This window comes from Pseudorca crassidens, chromosome 19 (assembly GCF_039906515.1).
Source record: "Pseudorca crassidens isolate mPseCra1 chromosome 19, mPseCra1.hap1, whole genome shotgun sequence".
NCBI lineage: Eukaryota > Metazoa > Chordata > Mammalia > Artiodactyla > Delphinidae > Pseudorca > Pseudorca crassidens.
The window spans coordinates 46,130,330-46,147,126 of NC_090314.1; the positions used below are offsets into that span (position 1 = coordinate 46,130,330).

The following is a 16,797-nucleotide window of genomic DNA, read 5'->3' on the forward strand; positions in this document are numbered from 1 at the left end:
GAAGCCCTGTGGGAACTTTTAAATCCCATAGCCTGGGCTTCAGGGATTTCAATGAAAGCAGAATATGACCTATAGGGACTTAGAAATATTTTGACAGTAAGTATTGTTAATAAACTATGTAAAAGTCATTTGTTTTTCTGTTAAAAGAGGCAGAACTTTCCTCTATAAAAGAATCAGACATAAACTGTTAAAAAAAAAAAAAAAAGCTCAGCCCAGTCAGAGTCAACCTCCCATGGTGGGTCTGCCTGCATCAGAATCACTCAACGTGTTTGCTACAAAATTCAGGGTCCTGGGCCCAGCTCCAGAGCTACCCAGCCAGAACTCAAGGAGGTGAATACGGGGAACCTGAATTTTGAACAAGCTCCCCAGGTCACTCTGAAGCACAGCAAACCAAACCAGTGGTTGAGTGGCTTCCGTGCTGGGGAGCCCCCCACCCCGTGCTGGGCACTGGCTGCCACTGCAGGCTCCTTGTTCCTTAGATATTCCGTGACCTGGGGGTGAGGAAGACATGGCAGGCGACGGCAGCTGCAAAGTAGGTTTGTACCAAGTCCTCTGGGAGCCCCAAGGGGAGCAGGGCTCTCAGAGAGGAAAGACTTCTCAGGGAACTTCAGATCCTGAAGTCGAAGTAGAGTTGACCGGCTAAAGAAGGGAGCAAGGGCATTGCAGATAAAGGGCAGAGCGTGGGCGGGGCATAATGGGGAAGGAGAAGGTGGAGGAGAGGGAGGTTGGGGAGGTGAGGGGCAGGTCCTCGTGCTGGTTTTGTATTACGCCAACTTGGTTAGTCTGGGAATGACACTTCCCAGAATCCCTTTCTTCACATGGGTCTGGGGTAGAGTTGGTCAAAAGAGGAACTTCCGCGAGATTCGGAGAAGTAAAGTGAAGCCGCGCTGACTCTCAGCACCGTGACTGTCAGGTACCATGAGGGACAGGGGCAGCGGTGTCCTGCCTGCCCCAGCTTGTCCTCGCATCCTCTGCTCCCTGTCCTGCCTGCTGGGCTCGCGGGGCAACGGCTCTTACAGATGTTTCCACAAGCTCCCTTCACGGCCCCCCTTGGGCAGCTGGACGTGCTTGGTTTCTCAAATTTCCTTGCAAGCTGGAACTTGTCACCCGTGGCAAGACTGGTGAGTGATACTTTCTCTGATGGTCCAAATCCCCTTTCAGGACGTCACTTCCCCAGCTCCTCCCACTGTGGGGTAAAGTCTAAGGTCTATAATAAATCCCTTATTCCCATATACGCTGCTTCCCTGCCTGGATCCTGATCAATACAGTTTTTTATCATGAGTCCCTTTTTAAGAGGAAAAAAACTCCATAAGCCTCCCCCCACCCCACCTCCACCCCCGCCACACACACGGTGCATCTGGTAGACCTCTTAAGCGCCAGGGTTGGAGAGGAACAGGCACTCTTACACTCAAATGTTAGGAGAGCTGTGCCCTCTTTCAGGCCACCTGCCAGGAGGAGGGGGAGGTGTGTCCAGACTTCCGTCTAGAAGTCTTATAACTGCTGGAACGCAGTTATGCCTGCTTGAAGACAAGATCAGACCACAGCATGCCTGGGGCTCCTCCTTTCCCACGGGTCTCCAAACTCCTATCCTGGGAGATCAAATCCTCCTGGCTGGGCTCCTTTGCTGAGGCAAAGTTGGGTCAATTTATCTCCTTCAAGTTTGGCTGCTCTTGCACATCCACGTTACAGAATTTTCAAACCAGGGTCTTCTCTGCAGCCCTGAGCAGGGCAGCCAGCCCCTGTCCTCATGAAGCTTCCAGTCTAACAGAGAAAATAGACTGTAAATTGGTGATGAAATGGCACCATGCCAAGAGCAAAAGAAGGGAAGGTATGACCTGCCATGAGAATACAGGGGAGGGTCCTAGCCCAGGCCGGGAAGCTCAGTGGGAGAAGTGATGTGAGCTGAGACAAGAGTAGCAGGTGATGTAGGAAAGGCTTTTAAGTGAGGGATCAGCTGCCTAAAGGCTGGAGGTGTGAGAGAGCGTGGGTCTTGGGGGAAGTGAGAGATGCCCAGCGAGGCACCTGGGAGTTTGCCAGGCACTGGGAAGAGAAGGAGCTGGAACTGGGAGGTCTGATCAGGTCTGGCCCAGGGCCCGGTCGAGGTGAGGGTTCACCATCCTGAGGCCACAGTGCTAAGCAGAGGAGGGGCAGGATCCGGTTCCACTCCTTTGGGAAGACTGGCTTGGAGGAGGTAAGTCCAGAGGCCTGGAGAACCTTGGAGGCAGGGACAGGGGAGAGGGTGGCTGAACCAGCGGGTGGCACTGGAGAGAAATGAATGGATTCAAGGGACATTAGGCAGATAGAAGAAGGTAGAAATCACATACATGGTGATCAGTGGGTTGAATGTAGGGAATGAGGGGACGCGGGAGACATCCGGAATCCCAGGTGTCTGGCTGCAGCCCCCGAGGGGCTGGGGGCACGCAGCTGGTCAGCCAAGCAGAAGCTGCGGAGTGGATGAGCCCCACTGTGACTTCAGAGGTGCGCCTGGGTCTCCCCAGACAGCGCGACAGGACCAGGAGAACATGAAATGGATTCTACAAACGGTATTGTTAGCAAAATGAAGCCTCTGATGAAGGTGTGAGTACTGGGGAGGGGCAGGGTGGGGCGTGACAGGGCAAAACAGTGATTAAGGAAAGGAGGGCTTCTTGTGCTAAAGAAACAAAGGATGAGAAATAGAAAAGCTCAAAACATTTTTCCAGGTCTGGAGTCTCTTATCCCCTCTCCAGGAGGAGGGCTGTGTGAGCTGACCACAGCTCTGCTGTGTTTGTGATCCAGTATTTAAATGACACCTGCAATGGTCCTATTAAGATCAATAGTAGAGGGCGTGGGCTGGTGGCCCCTTTGCTCCTTCCCAGTTCATTCATTTACAGACATTTCCTGAGCCCTGCTGTGTGCCAGGCTCCTGGGTCTCAGCACAGGGCACAGGGTGGAGAGGAGGCCAGCTCAGCCCCTGCCTAATAGAACTTACGATTGGGCAGCAGAAGCAGACACGACGTGACACTAATGCAAAATGACAAATTGTGACAAGCGTTGGGAAAGAGAATGGTAGAGCCCTGTTTCAGATGGGGAGGTCAGGGAAGGCCTTGGAGGAGGTGATATTTGAGCTGAGATTGGAGGGCAGAGAATTCAGGAAGAGCATTCCAGGCGGAGGGAACAGCATTGCCATAAGCTACAAACCGGTGCTTTCGAGGAACTCAGAGAGCAGCGTGGGTGGAGGGGGGAGCCAGGATCGGTTAGGGGTGAGGGACACCGACAGCAGACAGGGCTGGAGAGGAGGTGGGGACTGGCTGTGCAGTAATTGGAATACTTCCGCTAAGTCCAGACCAAATGACTTCTCAGGACCTTTGTTACCCCAGGTTTCAGTGACATTTTAAAGAGCCATCCTGACCCGGTTGGTCATAAAAGGCTCGGGAGTCTGTTTCCATCTTCAACTCTCCTTTTAAGACAAGGGCACCCAGGCTCTCATGGTAAAGGTGATCCGGAAGACGCCCTTGGTGCCCTACGAACTGTCCAGCAACATTTTTAGAAAATGCTCCCTTTTAGATCCAACTTCTCTTAGCCAAATTGACCAGGGAAAAATAAGTCCCTACAAATAGCGATCACCAGCCAGCAAAGAGAGTCATTATCTTAAATTGAGGCTGGTTTCTAAGAAAAAAGAGAAGGGGGGGGGAACCCAAATGCCACTAGGCTAAAACCTCACCCGCACCCACCCCCAGAGCATACGTGAGAACGGTGGCTCCAGTACCCTCCTTGCAAGGACAGGGCTCGACACCGACCTCTGTGTGAAGGGAAGGAAACGGGCAAAGGAAGGCAGGCCAGAGATTAGAGAAGCTGACAGATGTAAATAGCCTCAGAGGAGCCACGCTGTCCCGGCGCTTCTCCCCAGGGAGCCTTTTGTACCAAGGAATCTGGTTGCCTGAACGAAAAATGATATCATTTATTTCTTTAGTCAGAGCTGAGCTGTTTTCTTCAGACATAGAAATAACCTCACACCACAACACCAAATTGTTGGCCAAGTGATAGAGGTATCTGTAATTTGCACGCGTGATAATGTCCTGGGTAAACAACCACAGACTTGGTTTTCTTGGGAGGGGCCCCACTGCCCCCAGCAACACTGCAAAGCTATGGAAGGGCTTGAATGAAAGAAATGCATTTGGAAAGGTAGTCCCAGAGCTCTTGCCTGCTGCTGAGCTAGAAGGAAGCCGGAGTTTTCATTGCTGCTCAAATCACGCCCTACTGTCCAAACATCCATTAATTCAATAAACAGTTATTAAGCACTGACTCTGACCAAGCCTGTGCAAAGGCACTGGGGTTACAAATGTGCAAAGGCTGGGACTCTGCCCTCCCTAGGCTCACAATTGGTAGGGGAGGTAGCCAAGTTCAGCCCGTGTGATGCCCTGTGAGGCAGTAGGTACATGATAGCACAGTGGTCTGCTCCCACAGAGAAGGCAGCATTTGAGACTTGAAGATGAAGAAAACTTTCCAGGTCAGAGAAGTGGAAGGAGGGTGTCCTAGGCAAACTGAACAGCATGTGTGCAAGCACAGAGGTTTAAAACTATCTGGACTTTTTGGAAATTAAAAGAAATATAATATTGCAGGGAATAGAGTGTTAAGGAGGCCAGTGGTCTAATGAGTGGCTGGAGAGGTAGGCAGAAACCAGAGGCTGAGGAGTTTAGAGTTTATCCTTTAGGTAATAGGGTGCCATGGAGGAATTTTGAGCAAGGAAGCAACATGATTAAATTTTTATATCAGAACACTCACTTCTTTCTGTCTTGAACAAACTCTGTTATATAGGAAAACAATGCAGGCAACTTCCTTATAGCATTGCTTGTGAAAACTCTGGAAACAAAATAAATGTCCACTATTTTCTTATCCGTAGGAAAATGTAGATAAGCAAATAGTGACATAGTGAGAAAATGTTATAGAGTTCAGTAGTTAAAAATGATCCAACACGGCTAGATCTTAAAAACATAATTTTGAGTTAAAAAAAAAAGGTGAGTTTCAGAACATGTATAGTATGATAAAATGCATGTAAAATTTAAAACCACTCATTTGTATATGGTTACAAATAATATATGTAGAAAAGCACAGAAACACGGGTTGTTGCTTATGGAGAGCGAGAGAAAAGCATGGGGAAGGGGAGAAATACAGAGAACTTTGTCTATAATGTTCTATTTGTTTTTATATATAAAAGAAGTAATGGAGCAAAGTTGTTTTTTTTTTAATTTGAACTTTGTTTTTTAAAAAGCAGAGAAAGACCCATCTGGAAGTGGTGTAGAAGATGGAAGGAGGGAGATTGAGAGAAGGGACCACAAGCTGGCCTATTTGTCTCCACACAGCTTCTCCTGGATGGAGGAGGCAGATCTTGGGGGGCCCCCGAGGGCAACACATACAGAAAACACCCCACCTTCTTGGGTGGCTTTTGTCCGCTGGGCAGAGCTGTGGTGCAATCCTGGCCTCTTGTCTGGTGTCCCTGGAAGACAAGGGGCTCTGTCTTGTCCATAACTGGCCACGATTGTGATCTGATGTGACTTCTGGGTCTCAGCATCATTCTCAGCCCCCAGATGCCAGTACTGTTCTTGGACACCTGCTAACGAAGGGGCAGAAACAGGAGGCTTGTAGAATACCTGGGAACGTTTGACATTATATGTTCAGAGTAAAGATGGTGTGTGTGCACACGTGCACGCATGCACCCACGTGTGACCACATGTGCAAAAACCAAAGAGCAGACTGAAAGCCAGTCTTCTAGGAGGGGGTTTGCAGTGGATGCTGTCACATGAGTGTGCTCCTTGATGGGAACGTTCTTATCCAGTTCCGAGAAGTAAGAATGAATCTTTCCAGGAGAAATTCATTTCTAGACTCCTGTTTACCCTTCAGATCTCCATCCCTCGATTCAGGGTCTCATAATAAACATGTATACTTCTACATATATGTATATGTCCAGGCTAGAGCCACGGCAGGAAAAAACAGTCAACACATCCATGTTTGCATTTTCCCAAGCCGAGCTAATCCTGGCTTCCATCCCCGGCTGGATTTTGTGGGCATCCACTAGAGGAAAACTGCAGACTTTTCTGCTCTTATATGAATTTCATAACATATGTGTGTCCTAGAAAGAGGACACCTGCCCAATGCCCATGACCTTATTTAAGCAAACCTATTATGTGCTTTAAGAATAAAGGCATGCGTTATATGCGGAATCTAGAAAAATGGTACAGATGAACCGGTTTGCAAGGCAGAAATAGAGACACAAGTGCAGAGAACAAATGTATGGAGTCCAAGGGGGGAAAGGGCGGGGGGATGGTGGTGATTGTGGGTTGAATTGGGAGATTGGAATTGACATATATACACTAATATGTATAAAATAGATAATTAATAAGAACCTGCTGTATAATAAAATAAAATTCAAAAGAAGAGAATAAAGGCATGTGTAACTACATAATTAATAATATGCAAATTATTCTTTTCCGGGGACCACTTGGTCTTTAACATACAGAGACAGAAGAACATACAAAGAGAGACTCTCTCTTTTACACACACACACACACACACACACACACACCGCGCGCGTGCGCACCCTCCCCACTATAATTATAATTACCACGCTGGCTTCCAGATCAGGGGTTAGCAGCCTTGGCACAGAGACGCCTGAAAGCCACCCAAGGCAATTAGTGGTGTCGCTTCTCCACCCCCTCCTTACCTTCAGGGCCTTTGCACTTGTCGTTCCCCCTCCAGGCACACACATCCCCTGTCCTTGTGTGGCTCACGCCCTCCCTGCATTTAGGTTTCATCTCAAATACCACCTCCTCAGAGAGGCCTGGCCTGGCCACCTCCATGGCTCTCTGTCTGCTCACCTGCTTTGTTTTTCCTTACAGAACTTTTCACTCCTGGGCATTATACTATGCATTTCCTTGTTATCTAACAGCCATCCCCCTGCCAGCACTAGACCGTGAGCTCTGAGAGGCTCCGTGGTGGTGACCACGTGCCTGGAGCCTAGGGCATGCAGCTGGCTCTCGGTCAGTTTCAGTGGAATGAATGAATGATTATTCCTCTTCTTTCCATGTCCGTCTTCTCCTTGCTCCTACTTCTTCTCCTGCCTCCGCCTTCAAACTGCTGGCAGGAGGAGACCTCAGGAAGTTGTCGAGCAAGGGAGGTCTGTGGTCTGGGATCTTCGTTGTCCATCTCCCTTTCCCACTCTCCTTCATGGGTACCCATCTCCTACCTGCAGCTGTCCACTGCCAGCTCTGGCCTTCTCGGTGGGCAGGACCCAAGCTCAGACAGCCCAGGTGATTGGAGGGAAATTGGGAACTAGGGCCGAGGGAGGTTGTAAGAAAGACAGGACTTAGTCTCCAAGGCAGCCCTGCCAGGTTGGTGGAGAAGGGAGTGTCGTTTGGGGCGCCCCTCGGCACCTGCGACCCAGCTCCTTGTCTTGCTCATGGGAGTCAATGCCACCCTTATGGGGCTCAGCCCTTCCCTCCTTGCCGGTTGTTGCCCCCTCTCTCCTGCCGTGATTGACAGTATCTCCCCCCACCCCACCCTTCTCTCCTTCCTGGCTTCTGCTTCCTTCTGTCATAATCAGAGAGAGAGAGAGCCTGTTGCATGCCAGGTCCCGTGCAGACGTCACCCCACCCCACCCCACCCGATATGGGCCCCCCTTGCTCCCTTTCTTTCTGTTGCCTCTCCTCTCGCTCCTCTGAGTCCTGGCAGCCTTCAAAGCTCAGGACCCCACTCCTGCCTTGTTCCCTCAAGCTCCCACCCTCCCCTGACTATCACTCTGGTGACAAATGGTCACATACTCCACAGTTGTACCTAGTGCCCTCATTTTCCACTTGACCCTCAGCAAGATTATAAACTGCTTGAGGGTAGAAGCTGTGTCTTATCCTCAGAAACCTAACGTAAAACGATCCGGGCAAACAGCTTCTTTGCACAGAAATCAGATCTTCGCCTCCCCCCTCTCACCATCATCCGTACATCCCGGTCTATTCCACCCACCTGATCTCACGAGGGAAGAAATCCTAAATAAACTGAACAACAACTATGCGACCGCAATGCATATAAGTCGCCTACTGCATGCTGGGTACTTGGGGTGCCCTGGGGAGCAGCAACAGACAAGAGTCCCTGCACTAAGGAGCATCCCAGGCAGAGGACCAGCATTTGGAAATGGGTAACTGGGCTCCAGCCAGTCCAAAGAAAGTTGCATCTTTTAACAGCGAGGGAACCGTATAGTTTATTGCCCAAACCAGGACATTTTTGAGAGTAAAAGTGGGAGTTGTTAATAATTACGCTGCGCCAATAGGTGTCCTGGACAAACCAGGTGCGTGATTTCATTAAGAGCGACAGTCCCCCTGCCTCCTGCCCCTCTGGCCACAAAAGGAACTTCAGCTATTGGTCAAAGCTGCCAGATCTGCGCCTCTGCCTGCCCTTGGACAAGGGAGGAGACAGAGGATGCACTCCAGGAACGGGTGGGGGAGGGGAGGGCAGGAACGACTGCAGGACCCAGAGCTAGAATCAATGATCAGGAATTAGGGCAGGCCTGCGTCTGGGATCAGGTACGAGGGGTGTGGGATATGGTACCAGCCTCCAGCTGCTGTGTTTCTGAGCTCGGCTCACAGGCAGGTGGCTTTTGCAGGCTCTCCACCCTCCCAAACTGCCCAAGTCCTGCCTGCTTCGAGGAGAATGGGGACGTTTGGTTGCCGTTTGGCTTCTTTGAGTTTCTTTCACTCTACCTCCTTGGGCAAAGGTGGTCTGGTTTGTACTTGCAGTCTAGGTGGAGCCCCTTGGAGTGTGTGTGTGTGTGTGTGAGAGAGAGAGAGAGAGACAGAGACAGACAGAGACAGAGAGACAGAGAGACCTATTTCCTTCTGTCCCTCTGTCTGTCTGACTCTGACTATTAATACAAGCCGCACGTCTGGCTGCACCCCCAGAGCATATGCTCCTGCAGCAGAACGCTGCCCCTCCCAGCTGAGCCTGTTGTCTGTTCCGTTTCTGATCGGCGCCAGGCTCAGAGACCCCATGTAGGTAGAATATAACTTTCCATAAATAATTCCCAGCCCGACCTACAATTTAGATTTGGGTTGTTTTCCCCTCGTGGTAATGGGAGTGTAGCCTGGGCTCATCCCTCCTGGATCTCCGGGTCCCAGAAGCCGACCCTAGGTGTATCTCAGGGTTGGGGCATTGGTTTGAATCCCTGGTTCCCCCACGCTACCTTACGCACGACGAGGACTCAGTACACGTTAAGGAACTGAGTCTCCTCTGCCCACGAACCTTCAGCCTCAGTGCCTCGGCTTGGGCCGTGCCCTCTACCTAGAACGTCCCTGCTCCCTTCTCCACCTGGCGAACCGCTAAGGAGCACACACCTCCGTGAAACCCTCCCTGAGCTTTATCCCTCATCCCCACCCACCACAGAGTAAATCACTGCCGTCCTTGGTCCTCGTAACACTTTGTACAGGACAACGTGACCTGATGATTTGCCCACGTGCCCACCCAACCAGGCTCTGAGCAGCTCGAGTGTCAGGGAGAGGAACTCAGCCCATGGCTCAGATTCAAACACAAACCTGGCTCCAGAGACCGTGTGCCACCCACCTGTGCCACACTGCAGCTGGGGGCTGGACGATGTATCCATTTCCTACCTGCTCTCGTGTTCTGGACCCTGGGACACTCCTGACGATGCGTGGATTCCCTGTAGGGTCTCACTAAGGTCTCCTTGGGCCCTGGAAGCGGCAACACCCACTGACACCTATCAAAGACTTGATGATGATAATGAATTTCGGAGCGCTCATCGGGAGTTAAAGGGAAAAGTTAGGGGGAGGACCTCAGCTTACTTTGGGGGTGGGGTTACCCCAAGATGGGCTGGACTTCATTCAAAGTTTTGCAGTTGATCATCCCTCCTTATGGCAATGGAAGAATATTTCTTGATTCTCAGCTAGCGTCCAGAACTATTAGGCGAGGTAAGAGTTTTGAGAGAAGCACAAGACATTGTCCCTGCTTGTGAAGGGGTTTACGAGTTCACCGGGGAGGCATAAAATTCACATTCGGGAAAAAGCTTGACTGAGCTCCTGTGAGCTGGTCCTAACATGTACTTGGCTTTGTGTCTATCCCAGTACTACTCACAGCTCCGCCAGGTGAAACAGGCGGTCCATGAGTGAATGTCCAATGGAAGACACAGAATCAGAAACCAAAGGAGTGGCACGGACGAAGGGGCTGGACATCTGAGGAGAGAGGGATCATCGGGGATTGGATTATCTCTGGAAGGTTCACGGTAGAGGTGACAAAGAACATGCACCCCAGAGAAAGAGCAGGAGTTGTTGGGGGTGGTAAGCAAGGGCGGTAAGCCGGGCGGGCAAGGATCAGGACAGTCTGCGGCCACTTGGGAGTAATTAAGGGAGTTTGGGAGAATGGGGGATGGGAATCAAGCCGACTTCCGTGTCAGAGTGAGAAGCCTGAACTTGATCCTGGGCAAGGAGAAGCTATTGAGGGATTTTTGAGCAGGGGTAGGATGTGATGAGAACAGTGTTTTTGGAAGACAGTGTGAAGGGCAGGCTGCTAAAGGGACACCAGGCTGAGGTTAATACAATGGCCGAGGTGAAGGGATGAGGTCTTGGTTTGGAAAGGAAGGGATGAACATGACCTTTCAAAGGAAGGACATAATTGCCACAAGGGCCACCATAACACAATCAAAGGTGCCTCCCAGGTTTAGGCTCTAGTGACCAAGAGAAAGATGTTAACGTTGACAGAAATGACCACGTGTGGTTGACAAAACAAGACCACATCCTTTCCGTAACAATTCATTGTCTTTATTAACAATGTTTCTGGATTCTGAAAGAACAGACTGATATTTCATAAAGCAATATTAACGTTGTCATTCTCTACAAGAAAAACTTTTGCATAAATAACTTAAGTGAGAAAATAAATATGTAACTTAACTTTTTTTTAAAACTGCTACTTTCATTCTTGTGGACAAATTCCACATGAAAAGATTGCAGAAACGACCAGCTGGGCAGGCTTTCACATGGCATGTGCTTCTGTTTAAAAAAAAAAATTTTTTTTTTTAGCAATTAAAAACTGCACAGAAAGTAAGTGGTGTCTGGAAATGATTTTCCAAAAGATTTTTGGATGGCAGCATTAAGCTTTGCAGCTTCTCAGCATATATACAGCACTTGTAATTTCTTCCCCAATAATATTATTTTAATGTAAGCTATGCCATCACACATAACAGCAGTGAGAAGCTCTTTTCCAGACAGAAATGTGTCCGTGAGTGGTAGGCAGGCGGAAGTGCCTTGGAAGGGACCCATTGGCCTTTGAATGGGTGGTGGCTACTCTCTTGGGCCCGGAAGCCCAGGGTGCTGGGACCTTGAGCTTCTCTGCAGAGGGTGATGTGGCCATGGTGGCGGGGGGGGGGGGGGTTGTTGCTCTTTGGTAATAGGGGGTGATTTCTGTGCCTCCCACCACCCTTGGGACCTTCTTCTCTACCCCAGGTGACGGTGCTGTTTCTGCATCCTTTGAGATGGAGGGGTGGAGGTAGCCAAACATCTGGGAGGCCAGGCTGGGACACACCACAGCTTCTTGCACGAGTTTGTCAGCCATAAATAGACTCTTTTCTCTTTCCCTGCTTGTTTTTCATCTTTGGCTGTCAGATCAGAGGATTACAACTCCGAATTCTGGAAGCGACCACGTCAGTGACTCAATCCAAACGCTCTCTCCTCTGCCCATTCAAAGGGCACCCGAGTCCTTGGAATTATATGACAGTAGATTCCTCCAGATGTTAATTCCTCCAGATGTTAATCCCACCCCCACTTCCATTTTACAAAGAGGAAATCAAGGTCCAGAAAGAGAAGAGTGTAATAATCCGAGGTCACCCGGCACGTTAGTGGCAGAGCCAGGACTAGAAACCCTATCTACGGACCCCAGTCACGTGTTCTGGGCACAACTTGCCAGGCAGAGAGGCGGGGGGAAGGGGAATCTTATCGAACTTTCTTAACCAGTCCCTGGACTTTTCTCCACTGCTCCCTTAAAACTCCAGGGCAGTGAAATGCTTCCTTTTCTGCCTCCTCTGAAGTGGGACCAGCAAAGGTAGGCGGCCCGGAGGGCGGGGTTGCGTGGCTCAGTGTCTGTGACTCTCAGCTCCCTCCCATGCCCCTGGGGACCCCCTCTGCAGGCGGGGGTGGGGGGGAGCGCTTTGCTGACACCCGGATCCCCAGGGCCTGCAGCCGGGAAGGTTTCAGCTCCCGGCCCTGGGTTGCAGGTATTTAAAGTGAAACACAAACGATCAAACCGCGCGCGCAAGGGGCGGAAACCTGGGGCGCCTGGGTCGGGAGCGCCCTCTGGGGGCGCGGCACGGCGGGCGGGCTCTAATAGGCGTTCTCCAGCTCCGCCCGGTTGGCTTTGGCGTCCCGGGCGCGGGGCCGCGGCTTCCGGCCCTTCTGTGGCCGGGCGGCCTCGGGCCCGAAGTCCTTGAGCTCAGACTGGTTGTGGAAGCGGGTGAGGCGCTTGCATTTGCACGAGGCCACCAGGCGCACCTTGCGCGCGCGCGGTGCCGCGCCGCCGGGACACAGCAGCTGCACCCGCTGCGCGCGGTAGCGGTCGGGGATGCAGCGGAAGTCGGGCCCGCTCGGGCGCCACCACTTGCCGCGGCCGATGGCGTTGGGGAGCAGGCGCGCCGGGCCACACTGGCCCGAGCACACTAGCTCGGTGACCGGCTTGGCGCTGCGGCACTGCCCGTCCGTCACGTAGCGGGTGAAGTGCAGCTCGCGGCAGCTGTACTCGGAAGCGTCTGCGGAGAGAAGCGCGCGTGAGGGCGACCATCCGTCCCGCCTCCCTCCAAACCAGTCCGCCTCTTCCAAACCTGCCTCTCCCTTGACGCTTTTGCCTCTGGGGATCCATTACGGGAGGGGCCCAGGTACTCTGGAGTTGGGGGAAAGATCTCCGATCCACCCTCTCCCCCTAAAACTTTGGAGCCAAGTGATTGCTTCAGTTCAAATATCAGCTCCATGACTGTGTGACCTTGGACTAGTTACTTAACCTCTCTGTGCTTCCTATCTGTAAAATGGGTTGTCTTGAAGATTCAGTGAGCTAATCCATTACATCTATAATGCAGAGGACACTGCCTGGAACATACTAAGAGCTGGAAGTGTTGACTGTTATTATGTTATTATTATTCCTCTCCAAGGGGGCCCTCTTTGCCAGACTTAAGTCACATCTGTGCCACAGGGCCTCAGTAGGGTAGGTATTAGCCACATTCTCTGAATGGCTCTGGCTTCTCCCAAATTCCTTTTCCAGCCTGTTGGGAGGGGAGACTGGGAGTCGGGGGATGGAAAAAGGAGTAGGGGTTAATTGAAGATAATGAAGCAGGGCAGCTACTGAGAAGAAGGATGGACGGGGAGGTGGAGAGGAGACTGAAGTCGTCAGACTTGAAAGGAGCCAATGGCAGCATGTCCAACCCCCTCATTATCACTGTGGACACTGAGGTCCAGAGAGGGAAAAGCTCTTTCCAGGAGCTCCTGACTCTGCTCCTCTGGGGTCCCAGAGCTTCTCAGCTCCCACAAGGGTGGAAGCTGTGTGCCCGAGCACCGAGGGATGCTGGGTGGGGGACAAAGTCCTGCTTTTTACTATTTTTACTATGGTTACTTCCCTACCAGAGGGAGACCAAGCTCTGACTGAAAACCTACAGCTTTGGCGGCCACAAACATTTATTAAGCACGTGCTGTGTACCAGGCACCGTGCCGGGCGAGTCTCTTCTGTGACATTTGATGGACAGCCAGTGGTGGCACAGGCTTGCTCCCTGGGCAGAGAAAGTTTGGGCTCTAAGGCCTGGCTTTGTCCCCGAAGACGCCTTGATCATATCTCCTAGTGTGGGCTTAGATGGGTGGGAGCTTTTTTAAACAGCTTGTCCTTGTGTGAGCACTTGCCCATCCCCAAGGGTCTCATAGGGACAGTTCCAATGTGACACAAAGGGATGAAAAATAGTCCTAAGTCCAAAACCAGAGAGGAGGCAAAGAAGGCCAACCCCACCCCCCCGCCACCCCCGTGAGAACAAGCACAGCAGCGGAGAGGTCAGGGTTCCCTCGCCCATGGCTGTGGCCTCCTGGCTTCTGGGTTGGTTTGGCATCCTCACCTCCGCTCCCAGGCCCCAGGGCTGGTGTGTGGGCGTGGCCTGTTTGCCCAGAAAAGGAGGCTTTGGGGCTTTCCAAGAATAGTACCCCTAGGTTAGGCGCTTCCTCTGCAAAGGGCGACTTTGTTTTGAGCACGTGGCTTCCTCCCAGCCTGTAGCTCTCATGGGAGCCCAGGGAGGACGTCTTGTGCTTGGGTCCCCTACAGTCCATTGCTTGAGCTTAGTTGACCTTCCCTGGGCAGGAGCAGGGGAGAGGCCACTTCGGGGGGGTGCCCTTTGCAGACCCCCATTCCCAGCTGGTTGTGAGGCAGGGCAGGATGGGATGCAGGGGCCTGGGCAGTGGACTCCTCTCCCACCCGGACCATAGCCAGAGGGCCTCACTCTGAAGCGTCATTCCAGCCCCCGCCCCCAGCCATTCCTGCCAGCTGCAGAGCCAGCTGTGCACACTGCCCCCCAGGCTTCTATGTGCAGGCCTGACCAGGAACCCAGGTGTGCCCTCCACTGGGACCACTGCCTTTCCGCTAGGGTCAGTGTCCCTCCCAGGAAGGAGGCAAGTCAGGGTCTGGGGTGGGGATTCAGGACAGATGGTGCCACCTGTGTCCACACCCTGCACAGAGGATGCTGCCTCCCCTCCAGGGCCTGGACCCAGTTACCACCCAGGTCAGAAGCTAAAACTGCCTGCAGCTCCTATTCCCTCGAGTGCCAGCTCACTGGGTAGACCATGGGTGGTGGGAGCTGAAGGGGTGCCTCTTTGGTGTCCCTTTCCCACTGCTTTGCAGGGATCTGCTCTGGCTTTCGGCCTCCGATGCCCCCCACACAGTCCCCCACCGGGGCTGTCTTGAAATTGGATCCAACTGGCTTCAAATCTCAGCTCTCTACTCACTAACAAGCTACTTGTTCTCTGAAGCCTCCGTTTCTTCACCTTCCACTTGGGAGCTCCCCAGGGTGTGGTTCACGCACAGCCCATGTAGTATCTGCACCCAGCAGGCGCTCGTCGACGTGAGGCCCCCTTGCCTTAGTTCCTCCCCAGTGGTGTCAGCAGCTGGACCCTGCTCCTCTCTTCTCAGGAGGGGATTCTTTGAAATCTCCTTTCTGAGCCCCTGAGGCTGTCCCTCTCCACCTCAGCCTCCTTCCTGCTCTGGGCTCTCGCTGCCAGCCCCCTACCAGCCCCACACCCTTGCACTTGAATTCCAGGGCTACGCTGGCATGCCATCCTCACCCTGCCTACAGGCAAGATGGTGCCTTCACCGGTGCTGGCAGCGGCTGACAGTCTACCCCAGTCTTCAAAACCTCCCCAAAGAGAACCCTCCCAGGACCCTTATGCTAAAAAGGCTCTCCTCCATCCCATACCTTTGGTCTCAAAGGGGTGGTGGGGAGGCCTCCCTCCGTTTTCTGCCCGGTTCATGGTCTTGTTGTTCAGCTCTGGCGGAGGCTCGGGGTACTCGCCCAGCTCGGGGATGATTTCCGTGGCATCATTCTTGAAGGCCTGCCACCCCTGGCCCTCCACCACACGGAAGGCTGCGTGTACCAGCAGGCAGACGAGACACAGGGCAAGAGAGAGCTGCATGGTGCCAGCTGGAGGGGGGCACCCGGCCTTCCAGCAGCACAGGCTCAGGTCCCCAGCTCAGACACGTTTGCCTTTTTAAAGCCCCCTCTGCCTCATGCCAGCCAATGAGGACAGGCTGGGGCAGGGCTGGTCCCATGCTTCCCTCAGCCCAGGGGGAGGGAACGGGGTGTGCTCCGAGCAAGCCCTCCCCAAAGACTCCTCCTTGAGCTCAGAAATCTCCCAAATTGCTGCTGGTGCTCCCAGGTGACCCACAGTGAGGGGGCGTGTGAGGCAAGCCTGCTCTCAGAGCCTCCCACGTGCAGGCGGCTGCGGTTTTCAGATATCAAAATGAGCTCCTAGTCTCTACCTCCCTGGGTCCCTCGGGCTTCCTCCAAGCAAACTTTGGACCAACTTAACAAAGAAAACAGCAGCTCTGAGTCCTCCACAGGTCTTAGCCCAGCCGATCCCATTTCTCAGGCCAAGTTCATTTGTCACCCCACCAAAATAAAACAGCCCTAGGGGTGTCTCTTTGGCCCTCACAGACCCAGGCAGAGGCAGAAGGCTACTTTTTTTTTTTTTTTTTTTTTTTTTTTGCGGTACGCCGGCCTCTCACTGTTGTGGCCTCTCCTGTTGCAGAGCACAGGCTCCGGACGCGCAGGCTCAGCGGCCGTGACTCACGGGCCCAGCCGCTCCGCGGCATGTGGGATCTTCCCGGACCGGGGCATGAACCCGCGTCCCCTGCATCGGCAGGCGGACTCTCAACCACTGCGCCACCAGGGAAGCCCAGAAGGCTACTTTTTAAGAAATCTCATTGGTCCCAACCCCATGCAGCTCAGCATCAATTATCCTGACCAAGAAAGCCTCTCTTGTCATCCCTCTGGAAGGCAAGAGGGAAAACTGGAGGATCACAGCTGGGGCTTCCACTTGGCTGAAGGGGCAGGGATTCCGGTTTCAAGGCCAGGATGAGACGTCAACAGGCTCTGGTGATGGAGACAAGGAGGAAACCTCAGCTCATGCTCCTCGGGGATCCTGTGCTTGGTGACAGGCACTTGTTGGCAGGCTGATGGGCCATAGTTATTTCCTGGACCAGGCTGTGGGTAGGAGTGGAGAGCACAAAACCCCTTGTCTTAGCAAAAGTGAAAGCCAG

The 16,797-nt window shown here is 52.6% G+C and overlaps 1 protein-coding gene across 1 annotated transcript; it reads right to left on the reverse strand.

The window, feature by feature from the left end:
* Nucleotides 1–10,889: 10,889 nt before the first annotated feature.
* Nucleotides 10,890–15,693, reverse strand: SOST (sclerostin). The gene is made up of 2 exons (XM_067716233.1): nucleotides 15,455–15,693; nucleotides 10,890–12,766 (listed from the first exon to the last, which is right to left on the reverse strand). Exons 1-2 carry the CDS (start codon nucleotides 15,669–15,671, stop codon nucleotides 12,345–12,347), a joined length of 639 nt encoding a protein of 212 aa, XP_067572334.1. The 5' UTR covers nucleotides 15,672–15,693; the 3' UTR covers nucleotides 10,890–12,344.
* Nucleotides 15,694–16,797: the final 1,104 nt, after the last annotated feature.